This window comes from Rhincodon typus, chromosome 29, assembly GCF_021869965.1.
Source record: "Rhincodon typus isolate 14 chromosome 29, sRhiTyp1.1, whole genome shotgun sequence".
Classification (NCBI taxonomy): domain Eukaryota; kingdom Metazoa; phylum Chordata; class Chondrichthyes; order Orectolobiformes; family Rhincodontidae; genus Rhincodon; species Rhincodon typus.
The window spans coordinates 20,918,678-20,946,026 of record NC_063360.1 but is presented as its reverse complement, the minus strand read 5'-3'; the positions used below and the strand labels follow the sequence as shown (position 1 = coordinate 20,946,026).

General features: G+C 39.1%; 1 protein-coding gene and 1 long non-coding RNA gene across 2 annotated transcripts in view; one reads left to right on the top strand and one right to left on the bottom strand.

Annotated features, from left to right (window-relative positions):
* Positions 1-15,099, top strand: part of LOC125486461 — a 50,814-nt gene extending 35,715 nt beyond the window's left edge. The window contains exons 3-4 of the long non-coding RNA XR_007265121.1: positions 12,260-12,333; positions 14,717-15,099. This is a non-coding gene — a long non-coding RNA (uncharacterized LOC125486461). The remainder of the gene's footprint in view (positions 1-12,259; positions 12,334-14,716) is intronic.
* cactin lies at positions 126-26,597 on the bottom strand. The gene is made up of 10 exons (XM_020516857.2): positions 25,958-26,597; positions 23,328-23,423; positions 20,578-20,723; positions 19,208-19,370; positions 13,977-14,091; positions 8,445-8,637; positions 6,369-6,491; positions 4,463-4,585; positions 3,399-3,682; positions 126-2,746 (listed from the first exon to the last, which is right to left on the bottom strand). Exons 1-10 carry the CDS (start codon positions 26,465-26,467, stop codon positions 2,256-2,258), a joined length of 2,244 nt encoding a protein of 747 aa, XP_020372446.2. The 5' UTR covers positions 26,468-26,597; the 3' UTR covers positions 126-2,255.
* Positions 26,598-27,349: the final 752 nt, after the last annotated feature.

Genomic DNA, 27,349 nt, shown 5'->3' with positions numbered 1-27,349 from the left:
CATTACTGGATTAGGTACAGGTATTGCTAAATTAACTTGGATTCCAATGACAGAGCTTGCTATATCATTTCTCAAGTTTTGCCCTGTGATTCTTTCAACAACACAAGACTCATCTCAAGACACCATTAAAAAGCAAAAAAACTTTTATTTAAAACTTTTTTCTAACCTTCCCCCCTCCTGAGTTATTTCTTGAATCAGAAAAATACTTTTTTTTCTTTTGCCTTACTTCATAGTGAATTTTTAGTTTTTTGCTGATTTAATCAATAATCAAGAAAACTGTACAATATGCTGAAAATATGACAAATTATTTTCTTCAATGTTCACAATTAAACTAAAATTATTCTGGCTATTAAAAAAAAACTAAACAATGAATTGCATAATGCATCTCACACAAAAATTCTTTACAGGAACAAAAACAAAAAACCCGTCCTTTTCACTTTATTTTCATGGCGCACAGACTATTATGGTGGATGCATGTAGTTTCACAGCACTAGAGTAGAAACATCTTCTGATTCAATGCACAATAAGACCTTGCTGAGAGCAGCTGAAAATTCCAGAATGATAAACACATTGCCAATTGAAACTACAGCACGAAGAGCTGAAATTTGACATAATTTTTATCACTTAGCAACTGATCTTGTATGCAATTTTACACACTTCTTTTAGAATTCTTTTTATAAATGTGACATAAATATTGTTATAAATTGTCATCACCTGAATGAAAAAAATTGCACGAGATAATTTAAGCAATTTGGTCAGTTTTGAGAGCATTGTTAAGTAAATGGCAGCTTTAGGAAAAATGGTCAATTCAAGTTAACTCTGCTCCTGCTTTTACTCTTCACTGGCTCAAAGACACTTAAAATTAGTGGCAACAAAAAAATTTATTACAATATTTGGTGTTTCGATAGGCAAATAATTTCACAAGCTCAATGTGTGAAACGCTAACACTGCATGACAAAATTTCAATTGATACAGAATAAGGTTTTTTTTTAAAAAACTGCAAGGCATCTCCACTCAGGAGTATGCCAGTATTATCCATACTGTAGATCTGAAAAATAAAGATGTGGGATCAAGCCCAGTCCAGGATTTAATTCAATACTGGGAATGCCACCTCGCTGACAAGACATTGAACGGCTTAAGTTCTCTGCTTAGGTGGATATAAACGATCCATAGCTTTATTCAACAAAGTGGGAACTACCTAGTTTGTCCATTACCATTTAATCAACACTAACTACAATAAATCTCAATGCATGTGGAAACGTACTGTGTGAAAACTGACCATATCAGATATAACAGTTGCTGAACTGGAGAATCCTGATGTTATAGAACTGGAGTCTTCCTTTGCCAATAACACCACTCAAAATTATATATTTAGATATTTGTATGGCACATTGGATCTCAATGTAATATTGCACAGGACACAACATTGTAGGACTGAGTCAGTTCACAGAATGGTTAATTCAAGATAATGCTTGTTAAGAGCTTATTTATTCCTTGACATTCAGCAGATCAAGAGGTGATTTAAACAAATTTTTAAGATAAAGGGCGACAACCAGGGCAGACTGGGGAAACAAGACTATTTTCACAAGTTGGAATGTTTAGGACTGGGGGATGTGGGAGGAATAGGGAAAAATGACCAGTGTCTAAAAATTGGAGTCAGTGTGTTCAGAAATGAAATTATAAAATATTCTTCACTCAAAGGGATGACAGAAGTTCTCTCTTCAATAAATGACAATTGATGTAGATACATTGTTAACTTTCAAGCTCAGTTTGATAGCCACATATATGAAGGGATATGGAACATAGGCAGGCACGTGAAGCTTGACTGCATATTAACCATGATCTCATAAATGGTGGAATAAGCTTGAGGGATTAAATAGCCTACTCCAAATTTCTATATTCCTTCTGAAAAAAATTGTATTGAAAAAATGAAGAACTGCCAAGTTCTTGCAAAAGAGATCAAAGCAACAACACAAATATATGTCAAAAGATATAGACATTTTAAGAGATTTAGTTCTTACAGCTGGACAGTATTATAATTTATAATAAGCTTGTATTTCCATGACCACAGAAGCTTACTAGAAAAACAAAAGTATAGGCAGGGTTAAAATTATCTCACGTTATTGTGAAAAAAATGTGTCTTGTTTGGAAATACCATTTTAAAGTCTTCTGTCAACCAGTTGTGTATGTTGCAATCTCAGGAAAGGGTGCAAACAAAACACAATAAATTGTCATATCCTTTGACACTGGTGCTTTTATCTTCTGTAACGATATCTTTTGAAGTGAAACCACAGTTGAAATATTCCATTGGCAAATTGACACCTAAAACCATGCCTGTGAGAGTACTCCCATTCACGGTTCACAATTTTAAAAGCAATATCTTCATATGGAGGGCCTGCATGGAAGCGTAGAATTGCAAAGTCTTTGTTGTCCACACATGGCTCAAGGAAATAATGTGGGGTTGCCCTTTTGTCAATAAGATCTGGATAAAATATGTTGAATTTGTAACCCTGGACTATCTTTGGAGGAGGATTGTCAAAATCATAATGTGTTTGATTGTATTTGTTCCACTCAAAGCCTGTATGAACACGATTGAAAAAGCGGGGTTTCCTTGGACGATATTTGTCAGCCCAAAGATAGACTTTGCCAGTTAAGGGCATCTCCACACTGAACTGAGCTTCATCAGTTCCCATTCCCTCCTTGGCTTTGCGTACAAAGGCATCTTCAGCACTCTCACTGGCATCACCTACGCAAAAGAAGTAAAACAGATGCTGAAAACAGAAGATAATTCAATCTACAAAGCAAACATTAATTACTTGAAGAAACTATAGGTCATAATAACTAAAATTTATAATTTGACGTACAGATCCTCAATATTTAATATGCCTAGATAATCATGACATGTAGCACATTAAAATGCCACATCTCGATGCTTAGGAACTAAAGAACAGCTTGCACATATCTTAATCATAATTGTGCTTTCCCCTCTTGCTTTTCATTCAGAATTTGAGGAATACAGTTAGAACACACAAATAAGAAATATACTGGTTATCACAAGTGGGTTGGAAGGGCATCCTTATTGATATTATACTGAAAGCTGTTTGCTGAAAACAGGTCAGAATGAAATGTGAGAACAAAAGGTGACCCTGCTGACCCTTCAAGAACAGAACATGTGAAATGAAATAACCTTTTCATCAAGATGGGAAACCTTGGGCAAGGAAAGGTGACATTTCAGAGACTGTGGTGTGGAAAGATATGTAATAAATAAAAACTGAAATGCAATTTTTGCAGTTAATGAAAATAATTAGTAAAATAGTTACAACATGAAGCAACACAGTTTATTAACAAAAAACTCTCAGATTTTGGAAGATTGTTTAGTCAACAGATCGTTCATTTACCTGTCACTTGCAATTGCTGTCTTGCCATCATTAATTTTTGCAGATCTTCTTCAGCATCTACTATGTGGGTGTCCATAGGTAGTTCATGAGGGCTGAGTAACCTAGGACTGTATTTGCCAGCATCATAATCATCCAAGCTTTGCTGGATTAGATCCTCCTCAGTAAGCACCGCCTCTCCTTCAGCTTCTGGCTCTGCATTCTCATCATCTTCATTTGTTTCTGAAGTGCCTGAGGCAGAAGTGCCTGAGGCAGAAGTGCCTGGTGCTTCCTCGTCTTCGCCTGATCTTCAGGATAAAGTTAAAAAATCAGAATCTCACTCTTTAAAAGTGATAGCTAGTGGGCCTCAGAACCATCAAAGTGGAATCACTTTCAAAATTTCTATCAAAAATGGTTGGTTAATTAGGAAACGAGTAACAGTTTTGCCAAAACATGCTTAAACACTTTTGATTCTTCTTTTGGATATATTCTGTCCAATGTAGAGGACGTTACCCTAGCTATTGCTATAACTATTTGCTATTTTACAATGTGGAAGAATATTTCAAGGGTATAAAACATAAAAAGTAGCTTGGTCTTTGTGCCAAAGTTAATTATATAAAGAAGCCAGCTTTCTTGAATATAATGAAAGGCTGATATGGCAGACAAGTAACACCAATTCTGAATATCAGAATTTGTGTTTGTACCTAGGAATTCTAAAAAAGTACCTGCAAGAAACAAGGCAGAGGGCCAGAGGAAAGGGACAATGTTACAGAGAGGTTAGGCCGAAACAAGAGGTGGGAAGGCACGAAATGAAGTAAAATTGGTCAGCACTAGCACAGAAGTAATGAAGAAAAAACAAAAATAAAGAAGGTGAAAAAGGATGGAGGGGGTTCCAAGAGGACGGACATTGTGACTGATGCCATAAGATCGAGAGGATTGCAAATGTTTACTGTGTGAAGCTGCTTTAGTAAATTCTGAAATTCAATTGATGTCTACACCATTAGGTCAAAATGAGTGGTTAAAATTTCTGGGTCTCCAGAACAGGCACATATAGCACAGAAATTAAAAAAAAAAATAAGGATACGTACCTGTTCTTAGGAAATGGAGGCTCTTTATTTGGAATTAAAAAGAATGGCTCATTTTCAATTTCTTGATTTTGCTTCAGCATGCAAATATTCTGATGTAATTCATTTCGGCCGGTTTCATCCATTCTAATAAAAACAAAATAATATTCAGATAAACTGAAACTGTAGAGTACAAAAATATATTTGAGTTTACTTCTTTGACATTAGCCATTTTCTGTTACTTGTTATAGACAGATGTTACAATAATGAAAAAGACAATACTGTTCTCTCTAAAGAAACAGAGATTTAACATCAACAATCCCGATACATAAACTTTTCCCACATTGCACTGCCACTTCAATCACAGAAATTGACTGATCTAGGAAATTAATAAAATTATTCCATAATGACTAATAGTTCACTATCCTGTATAAAATTATTATTTGGGTCAAATACTTTACAGTAGTGCAAGGTGTTAAAATATTTAATTGGAATTAGTGTCAAAACAATTCAATGGAAATTAGCAATAAGTATATCTCTATCACTTCATATAATTTCAGTTATTTTTATGATTCAGTATAAAGTAGTATTGGCCGTAGAATCAGTTCAATTCATAGTAGCTTCAATTTTGCTATATAATGTAGCTCATTTATGGTATGCTGGCATTGTTGGCTGTGCCAACATTTTATTGCCCATCTCTGGCTGCCCTTAAGAAAATGCCTTCTTGAAATGTCACAGTTCAAATGTAATAGGCAAACCCACAATGCCAACTGGGAGGGAATTCTAGGATTTTGACACAGCGCATTTGCAGGTGACGGTTTTCCATGTATTTGCTGGCCTTGCATTTATAGATGGTAGCGGTCAGGAGTTGGGAAGATATTTCATCTCCAGTTTCAATGAAGGGCAGGGTTTTATAGGTCTTTATAGACAATGCTATTGATGGAATTATGCTGTAGCCACACCATCTAGAAACTCCTCCATTTCAGTAATCTTGCTAAGTTTTCTCCAGTTCTTCTTGTTCTTGTTAAGGCACTGGTAGTCACAGTCCAGTTTCTATATTCAACTGATCAGTAATTTTCAAACGTTTATGACACAACACTGAAAATTATTATGACCAATCCAATAGAGGCACAGCCAAAGTGTAAAATAACTTACAAAAGATATACAAAGTGATTTTACAGTCACAAGGAAAAGACGAAAAATGTTCTCACTTTAATCTTTCAAATATCTGTTATCCTTACTTGACAGCAAGGTGCTCTGTATTAGAACTGTTGGATGAGGACAGGTTGCTCTGTTCTTTACTGAAATTTACTGAGTACACAAGTAAATGAAAATAAGACAACTTTTTTAACATGCAGCTGCCTCAAGTAAGCCTGCTGAGATCAATCACTTGTAACAGAACAGTTTTCACAGGTACCTCACAAGCTATTTCCATGAAAGTAAATAGATGTACAGAATGGAACCAAAGGCCTTGATTAACACGAACTATCATATCATCGCGTTGCCTTCCTGAAGATTAATAATCAGAATAATACAAGGCTGTAATACTGTGGAGAGGGCAACATCAGAAACCATGACAGTAAAGCACCATCAGTTCATCAACACCTGAAACCCAAAATGTTTTACTATGACCAAAAACTTTTAAATCTGTTCTTCTTCCATTTACCTTTATGGTCAGTAGAACACACAGTTGACTGCAATGAACTTCATGAAAATAGAAATTACATGGATCACCAATATTTAATCTTAAGAATGTCTCCAACATGGAGCAATGCTAACATTTAGTGTGATAGCTTCTAAATAATGATCCTACATTAAAAAATTAGGTTAATTCATGATTCAAGATATTAAACAAAAAGTGATTCTAAGTGCTCTTGTCCTCTGCAATAACCAGATGGAGGACAGACCTTAAAACAGCACGAATACGTACTTTTCCTTGGGAGACTCCGATTCTTTCTTTAGAATGGGAAACAATGGTTCACTTTCCACTCCCTGCTCTTGCTTCAGTTTGTAAAGCTTCTGACGCAATACATCCTGATGCCTTTCACGTAGTCTGAGGGAAACATCACAAATACAAAATATGTAACAGTTCATTCAAATAAGGTAATAATATAGAGGAAATAAAGGACAAATCTGTGACCTTTTAATATCTCATTAGGATAAAAAATAAAAGAAACAGAAGTTGTGACTGCTCTACTGTCTAATAAGATCACAGCTGGTCTTCGCCTCATCACTATCTACTTCATTTTGACATCTCAATTCCCTTAAAATCCAACATTTATGGATCTCTGCCTTGAATATCCATAATGCTATTTGGAGTACAGAATTCCAAAATTCCCAGCCATCCGAATGAAGAAATTTCTTCTCATCTTAAGTGACTTGATATTTATCCTGGGATAACGACATTAGTTCTAAACTTTCCATCCAAATTCTGTACTGTCAATCCTTGAAGAATCTTATAGGTTGCAATGAGGTAATCTTTCATTCTTCTAAGTTTCAGAGTGCAGGCCCACTAGAGTTAATCTCTATCATAAAACAACCACTTTAAAATAAACCTTTTTTGCCTCACCTCGGAGGCATTATATCAATAGAGACCAAAACGGTTCATGGTACTCCAGATGGGATCTCACTAAAGCTCTGTATAATTGCAGCAAGACTTCACTTTTTTCTCACTATTTGTCTTCCTTAATGCTTGCTGTACTTGTATGTCAGCAAAATATTGCCTTTTTAAGTTCATTCAAATCCTTCCAGTCATCACCACTTAATAAATTCACACTATTTGAAAAATACTCATTTTCTCTTCCTCCTGCCAAAATTGACAACATCACATTCCTTCACATTTCACGCTTTGCACTGTCATAAAACATGGATGCATTAACACTGCCTCCAGGATGACAATATAAATTATTTAATAGTTGACGTTCCAGAAGTGAGCCTTGTAGCACCACACTAGTCAGTCAGTCAGTCAACAGATTGCCAACCTGTAAGTGCTCCTTTTATTCCTTCGCTGTCTTCCATCTTTTCAACAATTCTCTATTCATACCAGTATATACACACAATTCCACAAGCTTACCTTATGCAACCTTTTGTGCAGCACCTTATGAAATGCTTTCTGAAGATCCAAACATACTACACCCACTAGTTCCCCATTACATACTGTGATTGTTAAATCTGTTAAAGGTTTGGGATGTAATTAACATAATTTCACTTTTGTAAAACCACTTCTATTTGGTGTAATCAAGTTATAATTTTCCAAGTGTCTGTTACCACGTCTTCATAATGGCCTCCTGTATTTTTCTGATGACTAATGTCAGGTTAATTGGTCTGTAGTTCGCTGTTCTTTCTCTCCCTTTTTGTTTTAAGCAGTAGCATTATATTTGCCACTTTTCAATGTTTGGACAATTCCAGAATTTTGGAAATCATAATCACTGCATAATATCTGTAGCATTTAAATGCACAACTTAAAGCACTGAGTGATAACAAAATTATTTGTGACATGGAAGATAAATACAATTAAAGGCTATTTGTTTACCTTCACTTTGTGGAGGCTAAATACCGAGACATGTCGCGCTGAACAGCCTGTTACAGTTTCTATGTAGGACGGCCAGTGGACAAAAAAGCTTGCTGATTGTCTTTGTCTAAGTGGAGTTGGGCAACTTGGGCAACATTCCAGAATCCATATCTCACGTACAAGGGCTCCATTGCCTGTACGTTTGTAATATTCACATAGATACATGCTGATATGTACCATTCAATGGCAACAATACTTCAAAAATTAGAGTTCTACCAAGCAGTACCATTACAACCACAGAAAAGCAGATCGGAATTGAGCCAAAAATTTCATTCCCATAAACCAACGTCCCCTCTGAAATGCACTGTTGCACAGCAATCCAAAACACTTTGCAAAGCCCCACTGTGTGCAAATAAAAAGGAAATAATACTCATTATGAATCCTTTTGTTTTTTTTTTTTAAAATCGGCCCTCTGCCCCTTGTGGTCAATCCTACCTGGCTCTGGCCATATATGCCTTGAGTTGTTGCAATAAAGATTCCCAATAGCCAATGTCCAGATTTGAACCACCAGTTTTGATCTTTGCCTCAATGTTCAGGTACAATGCTTGAAGCTGGTTGTAAGTTTTCCCTTTAAATACCGACTGGACATCAGTGCTCACTGAAGTGTTGATTCCTTCTCTCCTCTCTCCTGGAGAAGAATTTAAAGAAAAACAGTGAATTAGAAACAGTATTCTACAATCATTCAGCTTTGAACAAAATTCAAACGTGACCAATTCTAGAGGAAGAAACATATCTGGACACTGCCACTGAAATTTGTAAACAAGCACTTATTCAATATGGAACTACTATCATTTAGTAGAATGTCCACGCCTAGAAGCCATGCATGATAAGTCAAACTTAATGTTTTTGTTACTGTACTACTTGTTTTCCATTCTGTGCTGAAGGTATACCTGCATCACAGCTGCAAGATCCCATTTGAGGACTCAATGATCCATTTATTTTCAATATCCACCTGACCATTATAGTAGGTACAGAGAAGCAATCGTATAAAACTAAAGATGATTTTTACATGGTATCATACCTTACAAGGCCTATGAACCACATTTTGCAAAATGCGCATGTCATATGATATGATCACCAAGATCAACAGACATTTTAAGCCAGGGCTTCTCCAAAGTGGGGGTCAAGACACCTAGTGTTTTGCAAGGTTTGCAAGGCCACTATGCAATTTTGACAGTTATATCAGCTATTCTCAGTCAATGATCACACCAATTTTCAAGTCTCAAAATGGGGCCACAGTGGGAAAAAGTTTGGGAAGCAATGTTTCAAGTACTAAACAGAATGCAGCAGCTCAAAACTGTTATATCTTTTGCTTATCTATCCATTTGAGTTACAGAAATGCTCAAAGTAAACAGCAGTATGGAGTAGAACTCTTATTATAGAAGAGTCAAGCATCAAAGGACACAGATTGTAGGTGAATGGCAAATGAAGTAACATGACACAAGAAATATTTTTCTTTTACTATCCTAAAACTAAATCTGGAAGTTTGGAGAGAGTTAAAAGTACAATTTTTGTCCAGAGATCATGAGCAGCCTGCTCTGAGACAGGTTACACATTTAAAGTTCAATTTATCTGCAACCAACTGATTACGTTCCAGTCATTGCTAAGTCCTAAAAGCCTATTCATAGAGTCATAGAATCGTACAGCACAGAAACAGGCCCTTCAGTCCAACTTGTCTGTGTACCAGACATCCCAATCTGACCTAAGTCCCATTTGCCAGCATTTGGCCCATAGCCTTCTAAACCCTTCCTATTCATATATCCATTCAGATGACTTTTAAAATGTTGTAATTGTACCCACTTCCACGTCTTCCTTTGGCAACTTGTTCCATACATGCACCACCCTGTGTGAAAAAGTTACCCCTCAGGTCCTTTTAAAATCTTTCCCCTCTCACATTAAACCTATGCTCTCTAGTTTTGGACTCCCCCCACCCTAGGAAAAAGACCTTGGCTATTCACCCTATCCATGCCCCCCATGATTTTATAAACTTCTATAAAGGTCAATCTTTAGCCTTTGACGGTCCAGGGAAGAAAAGCCCAGCCTATTCATCCTCTCCCTATAATTCAAACACTCCAGTCCCGGCAACATCCTCGTAAATCTGTTCTGCACCCTCAAGTTTAACAACATCTTTCCTATAGAAGAAGGGCAACCAGAATTGTATGCAATATCCAAAGTCCTGCCACAACATGATATCCCGACTCCTATACTCATGTTCTGACCAATGAAGGCAAGTACGCCAGATGCTTTCTTTACCACCCTGTCTACCTGCGACTCCAGTTTCAAGAAACTATGCACCTGCATCCCTAAGGTCCCTCTGTTTGGCAACACTCCCCAGGACCCTATCATTTACTGTATAAAGTCCTGCCCTGGTTTGCTTACCAAAATGCAACAACTCCCATTTCTTTAAACTAAACTCCATCTGCCACTTCTTGGCCCATTTGCCCATCTGATCAAGGTCCCATTGTACTCAGATAATCTTCTTTAAGATTCACTACACCACCTATTTTGGTGTCATCGGCAAACTTATTAACCATTCCTCCTAATCTTATATAATATAAAGACGAAAAAGCAGCGGACCCAGTACCAATCATTGTGGCACACCGCTGGTCACAGGCTTCCAACCCGAAAGGCAACTCTCTACATCTAACCGCCAAATCAATTTTGTATCCAATTGCCTAGCTCCCCCGGATTCTATGTGATCTAATCTTACTAACCAATCTACCATGTTGGTCAGTCTTGGGAGCCATGTAAGTCAGAACAGAGAGGTAAATCTTGAGATAGCCTGGAACAAGACCTACATTGACTTGAACTAGTATTGAAAATTGGTTAAAAATCTAAAGAATGCAGAACCCTGTAGATTATTGCAGCTTGCTAGGATGATATCATAACTATAAATTAGAAGGAGGACAGAAAAATGGGAAGTCCGAGAAAGAGAGAATGAAATATTGAACTCAAAGCCATGTAAAGCAACAGCATGTGTTCTGTGTTGCTATTCTTGAATACACTTAATATTTGACTGGGTCTAAGAACTCATCCTTGGCATAGAATACAACATGATTAACATGTCTACATGATTACAAAAATACACTTCCCAACAGTCCCTTCAAAGAAAACAAAATGGATCTGATTGTACTTCCCAGCAACAAAATCCTTCACTGAGTGAACAATGAACTGTATTGGAGACCTTTATTCAGTTTGTTTGGTTCTCTCTAGCCCTCAAGCCTTATATTTTGTCCTTGCATTGCTTCTGACTGTTTCATACAGGTTCTTTCCCTTTGTAATCATGATGTGCATGTGGTGTAGCTCTAAGCTACTGCATATAATTTCTGCCATTGGAGTCTAAATGGAAAGCACTGATACAAAGAAAAATAAAATGTGCTGGCATTAGCAGTACTTCTCCGTCACTGAGAGACCTTGCTGCAAGTGGTTTCTCATACTGTGCTTTGCTGCATGAACTCCTTAACCATTGATTGGTGTCCTGATCGCAACCTGCTCCACTATAAGTACTGGTTTGAAATTCTAGCTCAAATACTTTAAGCTTTTTTTTTGTTCCAAACATTCAGGAGTTGGTGCATTGTTTCTCTGTATGTCAGAGTGCAAATAGATAGCAGTTGGAATCATAAAATGGAGAATAAATGTATCAGGAAATTTAGAAAAGGAGATGAGCTTTAGGTTGGTTCAGGGAGGCAGACTGAACTTGGAACTTGCACTAGGAACCTGGACGAGGTATAAGTTGGAGAGCGCAAACATGCAGAGGCTGGAAGGCTAGGGAGTTCATACATATTGAAGAAAGTGTCCATGGCACGAGCATGCATGTCTAAACTGGGAAGTGACAGTTTTAAATACAAAGCATACTTAGTCTGAGAGGGTGGGGGTAGAAATAATAAAATCAGTTAAAAAATTGTCAACCTTTCTAAAGCAACAACGCGTAGACAAGGAAAACAAAACTCCCTGGGTGCCGCATGACACGAATTAAGTTTGGAGATGGACAAATACAAACACAGTAACCAACCGTTACAACTAACATACTGTTTAACACACAGAAATAACAGTTTCATTTGGTAGAGAATAAAACACAGTATTTTGCATTATTATAGGAAATTTTTAACAACCTTCCTGTACTGCAGGGAAATTCCTCAGACATGACTAGATCAGCCATCACCCTAGATGATACAACTTTTCCTGTGGATAATTCCTAATTATTAAATTATTATTATTCGATTAACATTCTACAGTCTAATCTGTTACAGGTTTCAACTGGCTTTAAAGTCAACCTTCAAAGCTAGAGGTCACGCAGTTGGATAAAAGTTTTCAGCCAAGAGAGGTATTTTCTTTTCCCCATTTAGATCCCAAATTTACTGGTGAGTAAATGAAACAGCTCACCAAATCTTGTTCTAATTTTAGTTTTCTGTAAATGATTGTTTTGTTGACTCTTGAAAAGTGGTTAAAGTCTTTTCCATTTAACATTGTACACAAATTCGAGGTAAAGTGAATGACAAGTATACATAGAAGTAACAAATGAGTAAATCATATAAATTAAATAATTAAAACTCATTAAGAGTGACAGTTCTGATGGAATGTCAAGGTTGCAGTATGTGGGAAGTCCAGGATGTCAACATGATCCAGGACAAACAGGTCTGCAGTATGAGTTTGAAGTTCAAGCAGATTCAGCTTAGTTCGAGCTAGATGCCGAACAACAGACATTATGATGCGTAAGGGAGGGGACGGGGGGGGAAGCTTAACTACATTCTTTGTACCAGGAGGCAGTCATACTGCTTAGGTCATCAGATTCACAGACGGGAGGGTGCTACAGAGTGAGGCAGGTAGGGAGCCAAAGGGCAAAAGTGTCAGTACTTGCCCAATAGGTCTGAAGTTCTCTCAGCCTTTCTCAGCTGATGGAAAACAAAAAGTGTATGCAAATTGGTCTTGGCAGGATATGCTGAGGCCTCAATTTTTTACAATTTACATAGTGATACCCCATCTAGGTCATTTAAGATAGGTATGAAGAAGTTACAGATGGACATAGGTTGAGTGAGGGACAAGGATCTGGTAAATGGAGTATAATATGAGAAAATGTGAAGTTGTTCACTTTGGCAGGAAAAGTTTAAAATAAAAGCAGAGTATTATTAAAATAGAGACCCACATAGAATTCTGAGCTGCAGAGGGACGTAGGTGCTCAAGTCACTACAAATTAGTATGCAGGTACAATATGTATTCAAGAAATCCTTTATTACACGAGGACTTGAACATAAAATAAATATTATAATGGGAACAGGCAATGCCACATCTTGAATAATGTGTGGAGTTTTAATCTCCTTATTTGAGCAAGGATATAACTGCGTTGGAGGTGGTTCAGAAGAAGTTTACTAGACTGGTACTTTGAATGATTGGTTGCATAAGGATACGTTATATAGGCTGGACTTGTTTCCAAAAGGAGTTTGGAAGAGCGAGAGGTGACTCCACTGAATTGTACAAAATGGTCCTGACAAGGTGGATGTGGATACTTCCTCATGGATCAGAACTAGGGCATTATTTTAAAATTATTTGTGTTTTATTGCCCTTTCAGAACGAGAACCTTTTTCTCCCACTGGTTGTGCGACATTTGAACAGCAACCATCTTGAAGAGACGGGCGGATAGATCTGGTTAGGTAGGGGAAATCAAGGGTTAACCATGAGTCGATGGGGATGTGGAATTCTAAACAAAACAGATCAGCATGATCATATTGAATGGTGGAGCAGGGTCAAGGGGCCAAATAGTCTATTACTGCTCAAATTTTTGTATGAAATCTATATTAATAGCAAAACTTGTATAATTTGTGTGTCTGGGAAGGTAGCTAGGTATATTTATTTATGCACAAAGTTTTAGCACTGCAAATCTGCAGCATAACTGGTTAATGAAAAAAAAAATCAGCTTAAATAAATTCAAACTGTCCACTCTCTGAATATACTCCATTATTTTCCGTTTACCTGGTCCTTTTCCAGAAGCTTCAAGCTTTTTCAGGTTACTTATTTCATCCTCAGTAATAGTTGTCATATCTCTCCAGAAGTCAGCATTCTTTCCCTGCTCCAACTCCATATAAACCTTAGGAAAATGATAAAAGTCAGTCAGTCAGTCTCAAAGATCTTCAACTTGCATATGGTTAGACCTTGCATAATGTTAATGTTTCTACTTCTAAATCACGTAACAGTCTAATTTGCTGAAGTGTTTTCCTTTGAAGTTTATCTACACAAAGTGTTCAAAATATTATTAACACTGTCCAATTAATATTTCCACAGTAACTCAATCCAAAGGGATACACACCCATCAGTAATGTGTAATCCTTGCCAGTGAATGTTAAAACAGAGCCAACCACTGCACACCTCATGACTAAACAGAAACCTGCCCTCATTAATTTTTCACATACCTCCACTTCCAATAGGAATGAATTCCATAGAAATAAAACGAGTCATTTTCACTGTGGGGTAAAACAGGCATCATTGCTGGGGCCCCAGCTGCTCATAACATACATCAACAATTTGGCTGACAGAATCAACATAATATTTCCAAGTTTGTTGATGACACAAAACTAAGAAATTGAGAGAGGTGAAAGGGAAGAAACTTCAAAGCAATTTAGTTGAGTGAGTGAGCGAATAAATACTTGGCAGATGCATCGTAATGTGATTAAGTATGCAGTTAACCACTTTTGCATTATTTAAATGTTGGACAGGTGACGAAAAGCAGTGGACCCAGTACCGATCATCATGGCACACCGCTGGTCACAGGCCTCCAATCCGAAAGGCAACCCTCTACATCTTACCTAAGCTGGAGGAAGCACAGTTACTAAAATCTTATTGAGTGAGGTTATTTTCAAGGATGACCTCAAGTAAGGCCAGCGAGGGAGTGATCTGGACTCAAGGCACAACTATCAATGATAGGACACATCTAGCTTTTCTTCCACAACCCTACAAAATAGTTCCCAACAAATAAATCCAAATGCCTTTTGAAATTTCCCAAGGAAGCGGTTTCCACCACTCTTTCACATAATGTGTTCCAGATCACCATAATCCTGTGTGGAATAAATTTGTTTCTCTCGTTCATTTTTTAAATCTATGACCTCTACCGACTTACTTGCTTGGGAAATAGGTTTCATCCATCTTCATCTATCAAAACCCCTCAATGTGGGGCACTTCTTTTACATTACATTTTGATCAAATCTGCTATGGGGACAAAAATCCCAGTTTATCAAATCTCCCCACATAACTGAAGCCCCCTAACTTCTGGTTATTCTCCACTGTACCACGGCTGAGACTTTGGCGTTCTTTCTTAACAGTAGTATCCAGAATTGTATACAATATTTCAGATGAGCCTAACCAATGACTTCTAAAGCTTTAGCAGTGACTTCCTTACTTTTGTATTACATCCCTAACCACAAAGCCAAATAACCGATATAGTTTAAGTACATTATCAACCTGGCATACCACTTTCAAATGCAGCCCAGGCCACTGTTCTCATCCACTCAGAATAATACCATTTAGAGGATACTAACTCTCCACAATGTTCCTTTTCAAAGTGAATTATTCACACTTGTATAGATTAAACTGCATTTGCCAATTTCACTAATTCATAACCTCTCAAAGTCCACGACTATCCACACTCTATTTATATTTTTGCTCATTTTTTGATTCATCTGCAGACTGTGAAACTGTACACAAGGTTTGCCCCAAGTGCTTCTTTCTTCAAAACAAAAAGGTCGGTTGTGGTAACTTATCCCAATCTTCATGAAAATCCATACATATCTAATTTCTTCATTTTGCTTCAGAGAACTTCGTCATAATTACCCAACAGTGGTCTCGTCATCATCACTGACATTCTCTCGCAGGGGAGAATGACTCTGCCACTCAGGGCAAGTCCATAGGTGGCTGTCAATACCGATGCACCTATTGCAGGTGCTGTAACACTTGGGGCAGGTGGTGGTCAGGGCACTTTTGCTGCTTTTGCCTGGCTTTTCTCCCCCAACAGCAAGTCTTGAGATGCTCGACACCTTCCTGGATACTCCTCCTCCACTTTGGACAGTCTTGGGCCAGTGATTTCCAGGTGTCTGTGGGAATGCCATTCTTCACCAGTGAGGCCTTGAGGGTATCAGTGAAATGCGCCCTCTATCCACGTGGGGCTCACCTGTTGGTTCAAAGCTGGGAGCACCTTCTTGGGGAGTGTCAGTCATGTGGACGATGTGCCCAATCCATTATAGCCGATCAAAAGTGGTCAGTGCCTCAATGCTGGAGATGTTGGCTTGGTTGAGGATATTGGTGTTGTTATGTCTTTCTTCCCAGCAGGTTTGCAGGGCCTTGCACAGGCAACATTGGTGTTACTGCTCCAGTGCCTTGAGGTGCCTACTGTAGACAGCCCATGTCTTAGAGCCATATAGGAGGGTGGGAACCATCACAGCTCTGTAAACCACGATCTTAGTGTCAGATCTGACATTGTTGTTCTCAAACATCCTTTTCCTCAAGTGGCCAAAGGCTGCACTAGCACACTAGAGGCGATGCTGGATCTCTTCTACAATAGTTGTTTTGGTCCACACGACATTTGAGGTATTGGAAGTGGTCAATGTTCTCTGAGGCCTCCCCATGGACCTTGATGATCGAGTGTTTACTCCACAATGCCAGGCCACTGGCATGGAGGACCTTTGTCTTGCGGATGTTCAGGGCGATACGCATGGTCTCACATGCCTCCATAAAAACGTGCTGACAACAGTCTGGAGTACGACCTCTGAGACTGCACATACACAAGTATCATCTGTGTACTGTAGCTCCACGGCACTAATTGGGATCACTAGTTGGAGTAGTTTTCCGAGATAGTAGGAACTGCAGATGCTGGAGAATCCGAGACAACAAGGTGCAGGGCTGGATGAACACAGCAGGCCAAGCAGCATCATAGGAGCAGAAGAGGAGTTTTCTGATGACTGACATTAGACTGACTGGCTAATTGTTACCTGGTTTATCATTCTTCCACCTTTTCTAAAAATCATGCAAGATGGTCCCTGGAAACATTCCCATATTCAAGGAGAACTGAGAGATTGTGGGCAGAGTTTCTGCTAGCTCCACCTTAGTCACCTGAAATACAATCTATATGGATCATGTGATAATATTTAGGACCACCTTTTTATACAAAACAATCTCTTTTCTCTCTTTATTCCAACTTTAGCTTTATGCTCTTTTATAACGAAGGCTGGGAAATTCTCATTCATTAACTCAGGTATCCAACTTTCCACAAAAATTCTCTCTTTTTAGTCCCCACTGAGTTCCACAATTCCTTTTCGTTTTATAGATTTATAAAAGATTTTGATTCTTTTTGCCTTTCTTAGATCTTCTTCCGATTTTCTCTGCACTGTTTTATTCTGCGTAGTTTTTTTTTTTTACTGCACACTGTATTTACTGCACCTCACAGATGGAGTAATACAGAGATGATCACTTAAGCCGCCTGTTCTTTAATCTGCTTCCTAGCTCTAAAACAAAATTCCCATTTTTGTCATTGGCTCCAACATGGATTATAACTCTGGCTATGCTAGGTATTATTTAAAATCAAATTGTCCATGGATGTTATGATATCTTTGGAGTGGATTGGCCTTGAACCCAGGCCTCCTAGCTCAGAGGGAGGGACACTATCAACACACCATAGGAGTCCTCCTTCCAGAATATCCTGCATCTGTTCAGAGATATATTTTTACCCTCACACCAGACAGGAAACACCATTCACAATTCACAACTGTGGTCATAGAACCTTTGACTCTCCTATAGAAAAAGAAGTTCTCCAGCTTCTTGTAAACCCTGGGCAGCTGAGTTTCTTAAGGTGCCATGATTTGCTTTTTCTTAAAAAAAAAGAAGTCTTCCTCTCTTCCCATGTTTTGGTCCCTTCTCAGGCTGACAGCATAACAGGAAATTCAATTTTAAACAAATTTTAAAGTATTCAACCTGCTCAAGATAAATTACTGGGAGGGCAAGAGGGATCTGAAACATCTACACAATAAAGCCACTACATTTCAAGGCAGTTTTGTTAAACTTGCAAACCTTCAGCCATTACTGCCTCACTCTTTTCTTCTCCAGAATTCTTTCCCTTCATATCTTCAAAAGTCTCATGAATGTTGAGCTATTCATAAACTTAAGTTTACCAAGTGTTTTGAACAATTTACACATTGTGAAAATTCAAATTTAGTGCAACTGTGACATCTAGTGGCAGTACCTCAAACATACATCTTTAAAAGTTCTGAGCATCAATAATTTAACACACAAGAAATCTGAAACATCCTCACAGTCAAATTTTGACAGTGCAAGCTGGCTGAGAGGCAAGTTAATTGAATACTTTTATCTTGATTACTTGTCAATGCTGGAGCTGATCAGCTCTCAGACTGAAAAGAGCCAATAAATTGTCATCTTCCAACATCAGGACTTTGCTAGTTGACTCTCAATATTGAGACAACTACAATTTATAAAAAATGTTGATGTGTGTTATTTTAAATTGAATTGGTTCAAATCTGCCCCTATTTTGTTAAAATTATTTAGTACTGTCACATTTCCCCAAGCAACAAAATTTGAAGCAAAGTGGAGCAGGCTCCAAGGTGTTACAAAGTAGTCACTGTATGCAGTTCTCTAATATTACTACAGTGTGATAGCTACAGTTAGAAGTAGCTGTGAGAAACTTGCTTTACTTTTAGCATTTGGAGTAGTCAGAGGGCTGAAATACTTTTCAATGTCAAAGCAAGCATTCTGAAAACAAAATTTTGCTATTTCTCTTATAAATCCTCAGGGAACACACGCATCACTGGCAATGTCGACATCTATTAGTCATTCGTAGCTGACGGTGGTGAATCACCTGCAGTTTGATACAATTGAGCAAACTAAATTAGAACGTTAGTGGGAACACCACCACCTGCACGTACCCCTCCAAATCACTCACCACCCTGACTTGGAAATATATCGCCGTTCCTGGGTCAAAATCCTGAAATTCCCTCCCTAAGGGCACCGTGGGTCAACCTACAGCACATGGACTGCAGTGGTTCAGGTCGGCAGCTTGCCACCACCTTCAAGGACAACTGAGAATGAGCAATAAATGCTGGGCATCCAGTGATGCCCACATTCCGTGAGTGAATTAAAAAAAAAGGAATCTTCAATAATACAATCTTAAGACATCACCAAAGAAGAGGATATGAAATGGTACACACCCTTATATCTTCAAGAAGATCTTCCAAATCTGACGCAGTCAGCCCATTTAGAAACGTGTAAGGTTCGTGCATTTCTACAGCTAGATCATCATCTTCTGCACTGATGTATTTTGCAAGAAGGTCAATTGGCTTGGCTCTGCCTCCTAAAATGCGAATCTTTGATCTAAAACAAGAACAAATTGACAGCTTTCTTCTCACTAACATAAATACATCAACATGAAGTATGCTACTACTCAGACTTACTATTCTTCTATATTGCACACCGTGTAAAAGTTGGATAGAATTACCAGATGAAATAAATTAACAGATTGCAGGAACAAAGCATACATTACACAAACAAACTTCTTTCCTAGCCTCCCCAGAGGAATTCATTCAGGTCTGTATAAATAGACGAAATTAACACTCGCATTTTATACAGGATAAACATTTAAATGAATTTTGAGTTTCAGTTGAACATCTTTACTAATTATTCAAGGTGACTGGTTTAAAAATGTAAATCTCATCTCATCCAAGTTTCAAAAATTCAAAATTCAAGTTTTCAAAAATTCCTTTGGGTAATAAATACTGTCCCGGTTCATGAAACCCACATTCCACGAATAATTTCTTTTCAAAGAAGTGGTTTATAGCTTGTGCACACATGCATTCAGCAGAAGTCACATAGGTACCAATGGGAGCAGGTACTTCAGTTTATTTTATTTATATTTTCTCCAGGGTCAACAAGTGTTGAATACCTCAGCAAAAAGAAAGGCATTTAGAATGCTGGAAATTTGAAATAGAAATAGAAAGTACTGGAAACACTGAATAGATCAGGCAGCATCTTTGGAAACAGAAACAGAGTTAACACTTCAGGTTGACCTTCCATCAGAATGCAGTTCTGGCAAAAGGCCCTGACCTGAAATGTTTGTCCCATTTTTCTCTCCTCAGCAAATGCTGCCCATCTTGCTGAGTATTTTCAGCATGTTCTGTTTTTATTGAATTCTTTAGCTGAGAGAGATTCAGTAGCAGATCAAACAGCAAATTTATCATTAAGCATCAGAATTGATTATTAAAATAAATGAGCCAAACAAAAATAAAACATCACTTAGATTTAATTTTGAATAATTCAGCAAATTTGCCTCAAGTTGTAGTATTTTAAAAACAAACGTACATGTGTGCAAATGTTTGGACTTCCTGTAAGTATTTTTTTTTAAAATAACACACTAACTCACTAGGAACAACGTCACTTTCCTCTCTGGAAATAGAGGTTACAATGCCCAGTACAGAACAAGGTGATATTCCAATAGAGGCAGAACTACATTCTTTTCAATCTAGAGAATATGGAATAGTTTGTCTCAATACACCTTGCCAAATATGAAACTTGTTTTGTTTACCTCAATTTAGCTTGCTGTAAATGGAAATAATCCTCTTGTTCTGCCCAGGTCTTAAAGTGCTCAGCTTCCTTCTCGCGTTGTAACATCTCCAGCTCCTGTTCCCGTAGGCACTTTTCCCGCTCTCGTTCCAGACGTAGTTGTTTCACCTACAGCCATAAACAGAATGTGTAAGAACTCTTTGCCAAAAAGCACATTGTTTAATTTGGCCAAAAGATTTTGTTGCACAATCAAACAAAGGCTTTTAAAATTAATGATCCAAATTATGGCTCATAAGTTAGCGCTTTTCTTTAATTCATTGATGAAAGGTTTATCGAATGTGCATTAGTCATTTACAGGACAAGCATTTATCAGTTTTATGTTTGTTTACATTAGAAGTGTAAATTTGTTCCGTAAATCAGTTCTGTGTTTCCACTTACTGTTTCTCACAAACTGTTTCTACAAAATTGATACTAGTTTGTCAACAAGTTTAATTTTGTTGATAAAAAAGTTAACAAATTTTTAACGTAAAAAAAATGCTGACAAGCCTGAAATCCAGGAAATAGGATTGACAAAACAAGGGTTTTTCCTAAGGTTTTGGAATAGATTTGTAGCTCGGGTTGTGGGTGTTGACGTTGGTTGGCTCGCCGAGGTGGTTTGTTATTCCACAAACGTTTCGTTACCATGCTGGGTAACATCATCAGTGCAGCCTCCAGTGAAGCGTCAGTGTGTTTTCCCACCTGGTTTTTAAACTCTGGGGTCCATTGAGCTGGATTGCCTCAATTCCGGTTTTCCTTCGTAGTGGAGTGTATATGGGGTCGAGTTCTATTTGTTTATAAATGACTTTCTTGGTGGCGTGCCAGGCTTCTAGGAATTCCCGTGCCTGTCTCTGCTTAGCTTGTCCCAGTCGAATTGGTAGTTCTCCTCATCCACGTGGATTGAGATGAGCGAGTATTGGTCGTGTCTTTTTGTAGCCAGTTGGTGTTCATGTACCCTTGTTGTTAGTTTCCTTCCTGTTTGTCCGATGTAGCGTTTCTCACAGTCTCTGCGAGGGATCTTCTAGATGGCATTGGTCCTGTCCATGGCGGGAGTGGGTCTTTAGTTCGGGTGAGCAGTTGTCGTAGGGTTGATGTGGGCTTGTGTGCCACTCTGATGCCCAGCGGTCGTAGGAGTCTTGTGGTTAGTTCCGATGTGTTCCTGATGTAGGGTCGTGTGATGAGTGTGTCGGGGCGTGTGGTATCTTCCTGATGTTGTTCGTGTAGACATCTTCTGACCCAGTTTTTTGAATATCCATTATCCTTGAAAACCTGGAAGAGGTATTCTTCTTCCTCTTGGCATAGTTCTGTGTTGCTGCAGTGTATTGTCACCCATTTAAATAGTGTTCGCACACAGCTTCGTTTGGGTGTGTTGGGATGGTTACTGTTGAAGTTCAGTACCTGGTCCGTGTGTGTGGCCTTTTCAATACACCTATGCTTTTCTGACCTTGGAAAGATGGTGAGTAACTTTAGAATCACAGAATCACACTGCCTCACAGCACCAGGGACCCTGGTTCAATTCCACCCTTGGGCAACTGTCTATGTTGAGTTTGCACATTCTCCCCGCGTCTGTGTGGGTTTCCTCCTGGTGCTCCGGTTTCCTCCCACAGTCCAAAAATGTGCAGGCTAGGTGGATTGGTCATGCTAAATTGCCCATAGTGTTGAGGGATGTGTAGATTAGGTGGGTTATAGCGGGATGGGTCATGGGTGGGATGCTCCGAGTGTCTGTGTGGACTTGCTGGTCCAAAAGGCCTGTTTCCACACTACAGGGATTCCATGATTCTATGAACTTTCATTTTCTACTTTATAACTGGTCCTCATGTTTACAAACAAGATATATTCTAAACCAAACTCTAATTAGCTCTGTCCAGTTTCCAACATTTACCAATGGCAGAAACAGTTTTGATATCTTTCAGTGTAGCTCATGGCTAACTAAGAAGAAATTTCTCCTGTTGATGGCAATTAAATAACCTTCTAATATTATCTTAAACAAACAGAAGCAAATAAAAGAAACATGTAGCAAAAGACAATCAATAAATGTGTTAAATATTTATGGAATCACAGAAAAGCTGCATTGCAGAAGGGGCCATTTTGGGCCATCATGACTGCACCAGCTCTCCAACATTCTCCTGCTTTCATTTGTAGTGTATATGGAATCTCAGAAGATGCCGGATAACATGCCACACAACCAATTTGAAGGAAATTATAAACATGCAATAAAAGGGATACAAATAATGTGGATATAAAGCTGGCCAAGTCATAAGAAACAGAGATTAATGGTCCATAGATATTTTTCCACTGCAGTAAGGTTTGTAGTGGAGTTCCCAAGGGGTTGGTATTGGGATCTTTGCTTTTTCGGCAGTATATTAATCATGATGTGCAGGGTACAATTTCTGACTTTGCAGATGACAAAACTTAGAAGAACTGTACTAAACAGCAGAAAAAAAAATTTGGAGCAGTCACTTAATGAGAAATGTTGTTTCATATGAGGGGAGTCTCTAGCAAGCGATGTTCTCATTTCAGGTAACAAGATTAAATCAATTTTATTTTAAGGAACGCACTACAGACTATATACTGAATTAGTTACTCTTCTCAATAAAAACATCCCATGAACTAACTCTCAAACATTCAGCAGTCAGTTACAACCATTATGAGAAAATGGCTGAGAAATGCATTTAGCTCAGTTGCAAACCACAAGGTACAGTTCCAACGGAAGATCGACAGATATTAAACCCATACTTTTTGCAATTCCAAGCGGTTGTCCTCTTGAATTTGCTTGTTTCTGTCCTTTAAATCTTTCTCAGCCAGGTGACTAATTCCTTTCTTTTCCAAAGCCTATAATGAAAGAAATGAAAAGTTAATTTTAATAAAGCAATAACACTTACTGAACCACAATCTATTCTGAACATGTGAAAAATCTATAAAATCAAAAATATGAACACAAAGCAGCAGCAGGCAATTCAGCCCTTCAAGTCTGCTCTGCCATTTGATATAATTATGGCTGATTGCGACCTCAACCCCACTTTCCTGCCTGCTCTCCATAACCCTCTACTTAAAAATCCATCCACCTCCTTAAAATGTACTTAAAAGTCCCCTTATCCCCTACATTCTGGGGTTCATGAATCTTCGAGAGAAGTAATTTCTCATTTCCATTTTAAATCTGGTACACCTTAATATAAAAGTATGACTTCTCATTCTAGATTGGATCGAGGAAATATGGTTTCTACATTCATTTTGTCAACCCCCACTTAAGCACCTTATATACCTCAATTAGAGGAGATTTCAGCCAATTAGAGCTCAAAGAAGCATTAATTTTCAACCAAAGCTCCTTCAGATCTGTTACAATGCAATGTTATCTAGGGACTGCTTGTGGCACAGTGATAGAGTCCCTCCCTCTGAAAGAGAAGACCCGGGCTCAAGTGCCACCTGCTCCAGGTGTGCATCACAACTTCACTGAACAGGTTGATTAGAAAATACCTACAATGTTATCGATCACAATTTTAAAAAGGTAAGTACCACTCCTGCAATGATGTGCAAATATTAAAAAACACCTTTAATGAACAATGTCTCAGCACATTTCACAGGAAAACAATCTGACACTGACCCACAAAGAAATATTAGGGTAGGCTACCTAAATCTTGGTTGTAGATTCTAAGGAATGACTTTAAAAGAGGATAGCTGAGTATAGAGATTTAAGGATGGAATTCTATCCTTAGGAACTAGACAGCCGAAGGCATAACCACAAACGGAGGTGTGAAGGAATTCACAATTGTCCACAAGGCCAGAGTTCAGGACAGCAAGATCTCAAAACATTTTATGGTTGAAGTTAGAGTTAGGAGGGGTCAATACCAATTCAATCACAAAGGTTGGGAATTTTAATAGAAGTAAAACATCCAACATCATAAAATCACTAACAATAATTTTGGTGCAGGCAGAAGTACTGCACTCTTGCTGGTACTATTAAACCTAGGTTCCACCTGCCTCTTCAAATGGATGCATAAGATCCCATAGAAGACTGGTTATCCTGGGCAAACTTCGTCACGTAACTATCAAAGCAAATTAACTGACATAGGGTAGATCGATTTCTGAGACAGTATAGCAAATAGAAGTAAATGTATGTATATAAATGCTAAGGAAGAAATTGCAGAGGTTGGGCAGTGTGGAATCTGGGAAAAATAAAGGTGTATGGAAAAGTCAGCCAAAACAACGCTTGGACAAAATTCCAAAACCTTTTTCTCAACAATCACAAGCTATCTTAACAAGACTTTAAATAAAGGTCTCAAATCTTCCAAGGTGCAAGTAAAAGATACTGTACCACTTTTCAAAGAGGAAGAGAAGAATTCTCCTGATATCCTGGCCTATATTTCACCCTCAACATCAATACAAATTAACTGTTCATTGTCACATTGCTGCTTGCAGGACTTATGCACGCAACTTAAGTGCTGTTACTTCCTACAGTACAACCATAAACAACCCTTTAGAAATGCTTCATTGGGTGAAAAGCATTTTCTAGCAGCTGAATTGTAAAAATTAGGACAATAAATGCAAGTTCCTTCATACCATGGGCAGAGTCTTGTTGCGGAGGCAAGGTTCTCCTCAGCTGGCTGGAGAGCTGTACTGACTCTTTAAGACCAGGCTCAAGAGGCATGCCCAGTGAGGGCTGCTGCCTGGGGGCTGGCAGTGCCACAGAGGTGGTAATGGCTGCTCCGAGGACAACAACCAGGACAAAGCTACCATATAAGTAATTTTTGTTTGTAGGCATGTGTACGTGTCAGGTGGGGTACTCTCAGTGGCAACCCCTGCTCCATGTCCAACCTCATGGCAAACACTAAACACTTTTGATCAAGGATCTTACACAAGCCCCAGCTTAATAAACTGCTTGAACAGGTTAACTTGTTGGGTACACTACGTAGTGACAGGCCTGCTTGCAGCTTGATTAATCCTTGGGGCAGTGGACTACAGCCTATGCCTAATCCTTAATTGGTCACTGAACAGCCTCAAATGGGGGCAGGGCAGGAAGGTCGTCCTTCTCACTCTAAATTTAATTCTGGTGGAGACAGGAAATTCTTCTCCTGCCCCCTGTCTAAGTGGCCTTCCTGCCTCTAAAGTTGCTACCTCTGGGAGCACAAGATATGTCCCATGAATCCTGAGCATCACCAAAAGGAAGAGCAGGTCAGCTTTAAGATTAGAAACAAAAACAGAAATTGCTGGAGAAGCGCAGCAGGTCTGGCAGCATCTGTGGAAAGGAATCAGAGTTAACGTTTCGGATCGAGTGACCCTTCCTCATAACTTTTAAGATTAGTGTCAACCCTGAACGAAGGGCGACTGACATTCAGCAGCAAAATGAGTGCGAGACAATCGTCGGTAACCTTATGCCAGATAAAGGTGCCGAGCAGGTTGTTGTCTCCGAATGGATTGTCCGCGTTCGTGTAGCCCATGTACTCCTCGCTCCAGCCCATTTTCTCCCTCTTCTTCCTTTCTTTGGCCTCTTTCCTAGCCAGGCGGCGGGCCCGCTTCTCCTCCGGGGTCTCGATGGCCTTGGCTAGTTCTCGCTGCTGCTTCTTCTCGGCTTTCTGCCTCAGCTTCTCCTGGAGGCTCAGCAAGCGGCTGACACTGCTCGGGCTGCCGGAGGGGGAAGAGGATGAGGAGGTAGGACGGGGAGAAGGCGGCGGTGAACGAGACCGGCTCCGGGATCGGGCGGGGGACGAGCGCGATTTTAACCATCGGTCGCCTCTGGGGGATGGGCTCCGGTTCCGGCTGCCGTTCCTCCTCCATCTCCCGTCCCGGGAAGCTGACCGGGAGCGGCGCCGCTTCTCCTTCCTCTTGCTGTGGCTGTGGCTCCGACTCCGGTCCCGCTCCCGACTCCGCTTCGAACTCATTGTTTACCCAACCGTCAACACCAGAACAAAGGTCCTCTCTCACCCGCCGGCGCAGCTCTGACTACAACCCGCCTGACCCACTCCATCAATCGTTTCACTAATCGTCAAATAGAAATAATGTCTCGCGTTTCTTTCGCGATAAGAAAGCACAAAAAAAAACAAATATGGGGAAATATCACGGGATTATATTATGAAAAGACGAATCAGGCGCCTGTGATCATGTGGGTCCTTTTCCTAGTTGTGGTCTCGTAGTAAATGCGACACAGGCGGCTGGAGGAAGTCAGTGATAGTCATTGTCAGTGTTTGAGGTTGTGTAATGGTAGTGTCTGTACACCTGAACCAAGGAGGTATGGGTTCAGGTTCTAGCTGATCCAGAGGTGTGTTATGATATTAGTAATTTATGATGCAAATAATCAGGTATTTGAAGTTGTGTATAGGACTGTTTGGAGTGACCGTATACTGAAGAAGAATGATTGTTTCAGAATTAGAAAGCAGTGAATAAACATGGTTGTAAATATTTAAAGATTTTATTTTTCTTCTGGATTGATGCTAAATTTATCACAGTACGGATACTGATCCAACTTATTTTTTAAAGAGGGAATCCTGGGGGACAGGCAGGAAAGTTAAGTTCACAAGTACGTCAGCTTTGATCTTGTTGAATGGTGGAGCAGTTTTGAGAGCCCAATGGCCTACTTGAGCTCCTATTTCTGGTAAGATACAAAGAAAATTTAAGCCAAAGCTACGCTGTTACCCTCCCAATCCAAACAAACTACTCTCCCAACTAGCCCACTGACCTGATTACAACGTCACCTGACTAATCCCAACCGGGCTACCCACTTGGCCACTTCACCCTGCATGACCCAAACTTGCCTCCCTATTTCA

Coding starts and splice junctions, on each gene's coding strand:
- cactin (XM_020516857.2), bottom strand. CDS start 26,467: ATGAGTTCGAAGCGGAGTCGGGAGCGGGACCGGAGTCGGAGCCACAGC. Junction 19,371..20,577: donor TTACAGCAAGCTAAATTGAG/GTAAACAAAACA, acceptor TTCTTGTTTTAG/ATCAAAGATTCGCATTTTAG. Junction 3,683..4,462: donor CCTCCATTTCCTAAGAACAG/GTACGTATCCTT, acceptor TTTATCCTGAAG/ATCAGGCGAAGACGAGGAAG.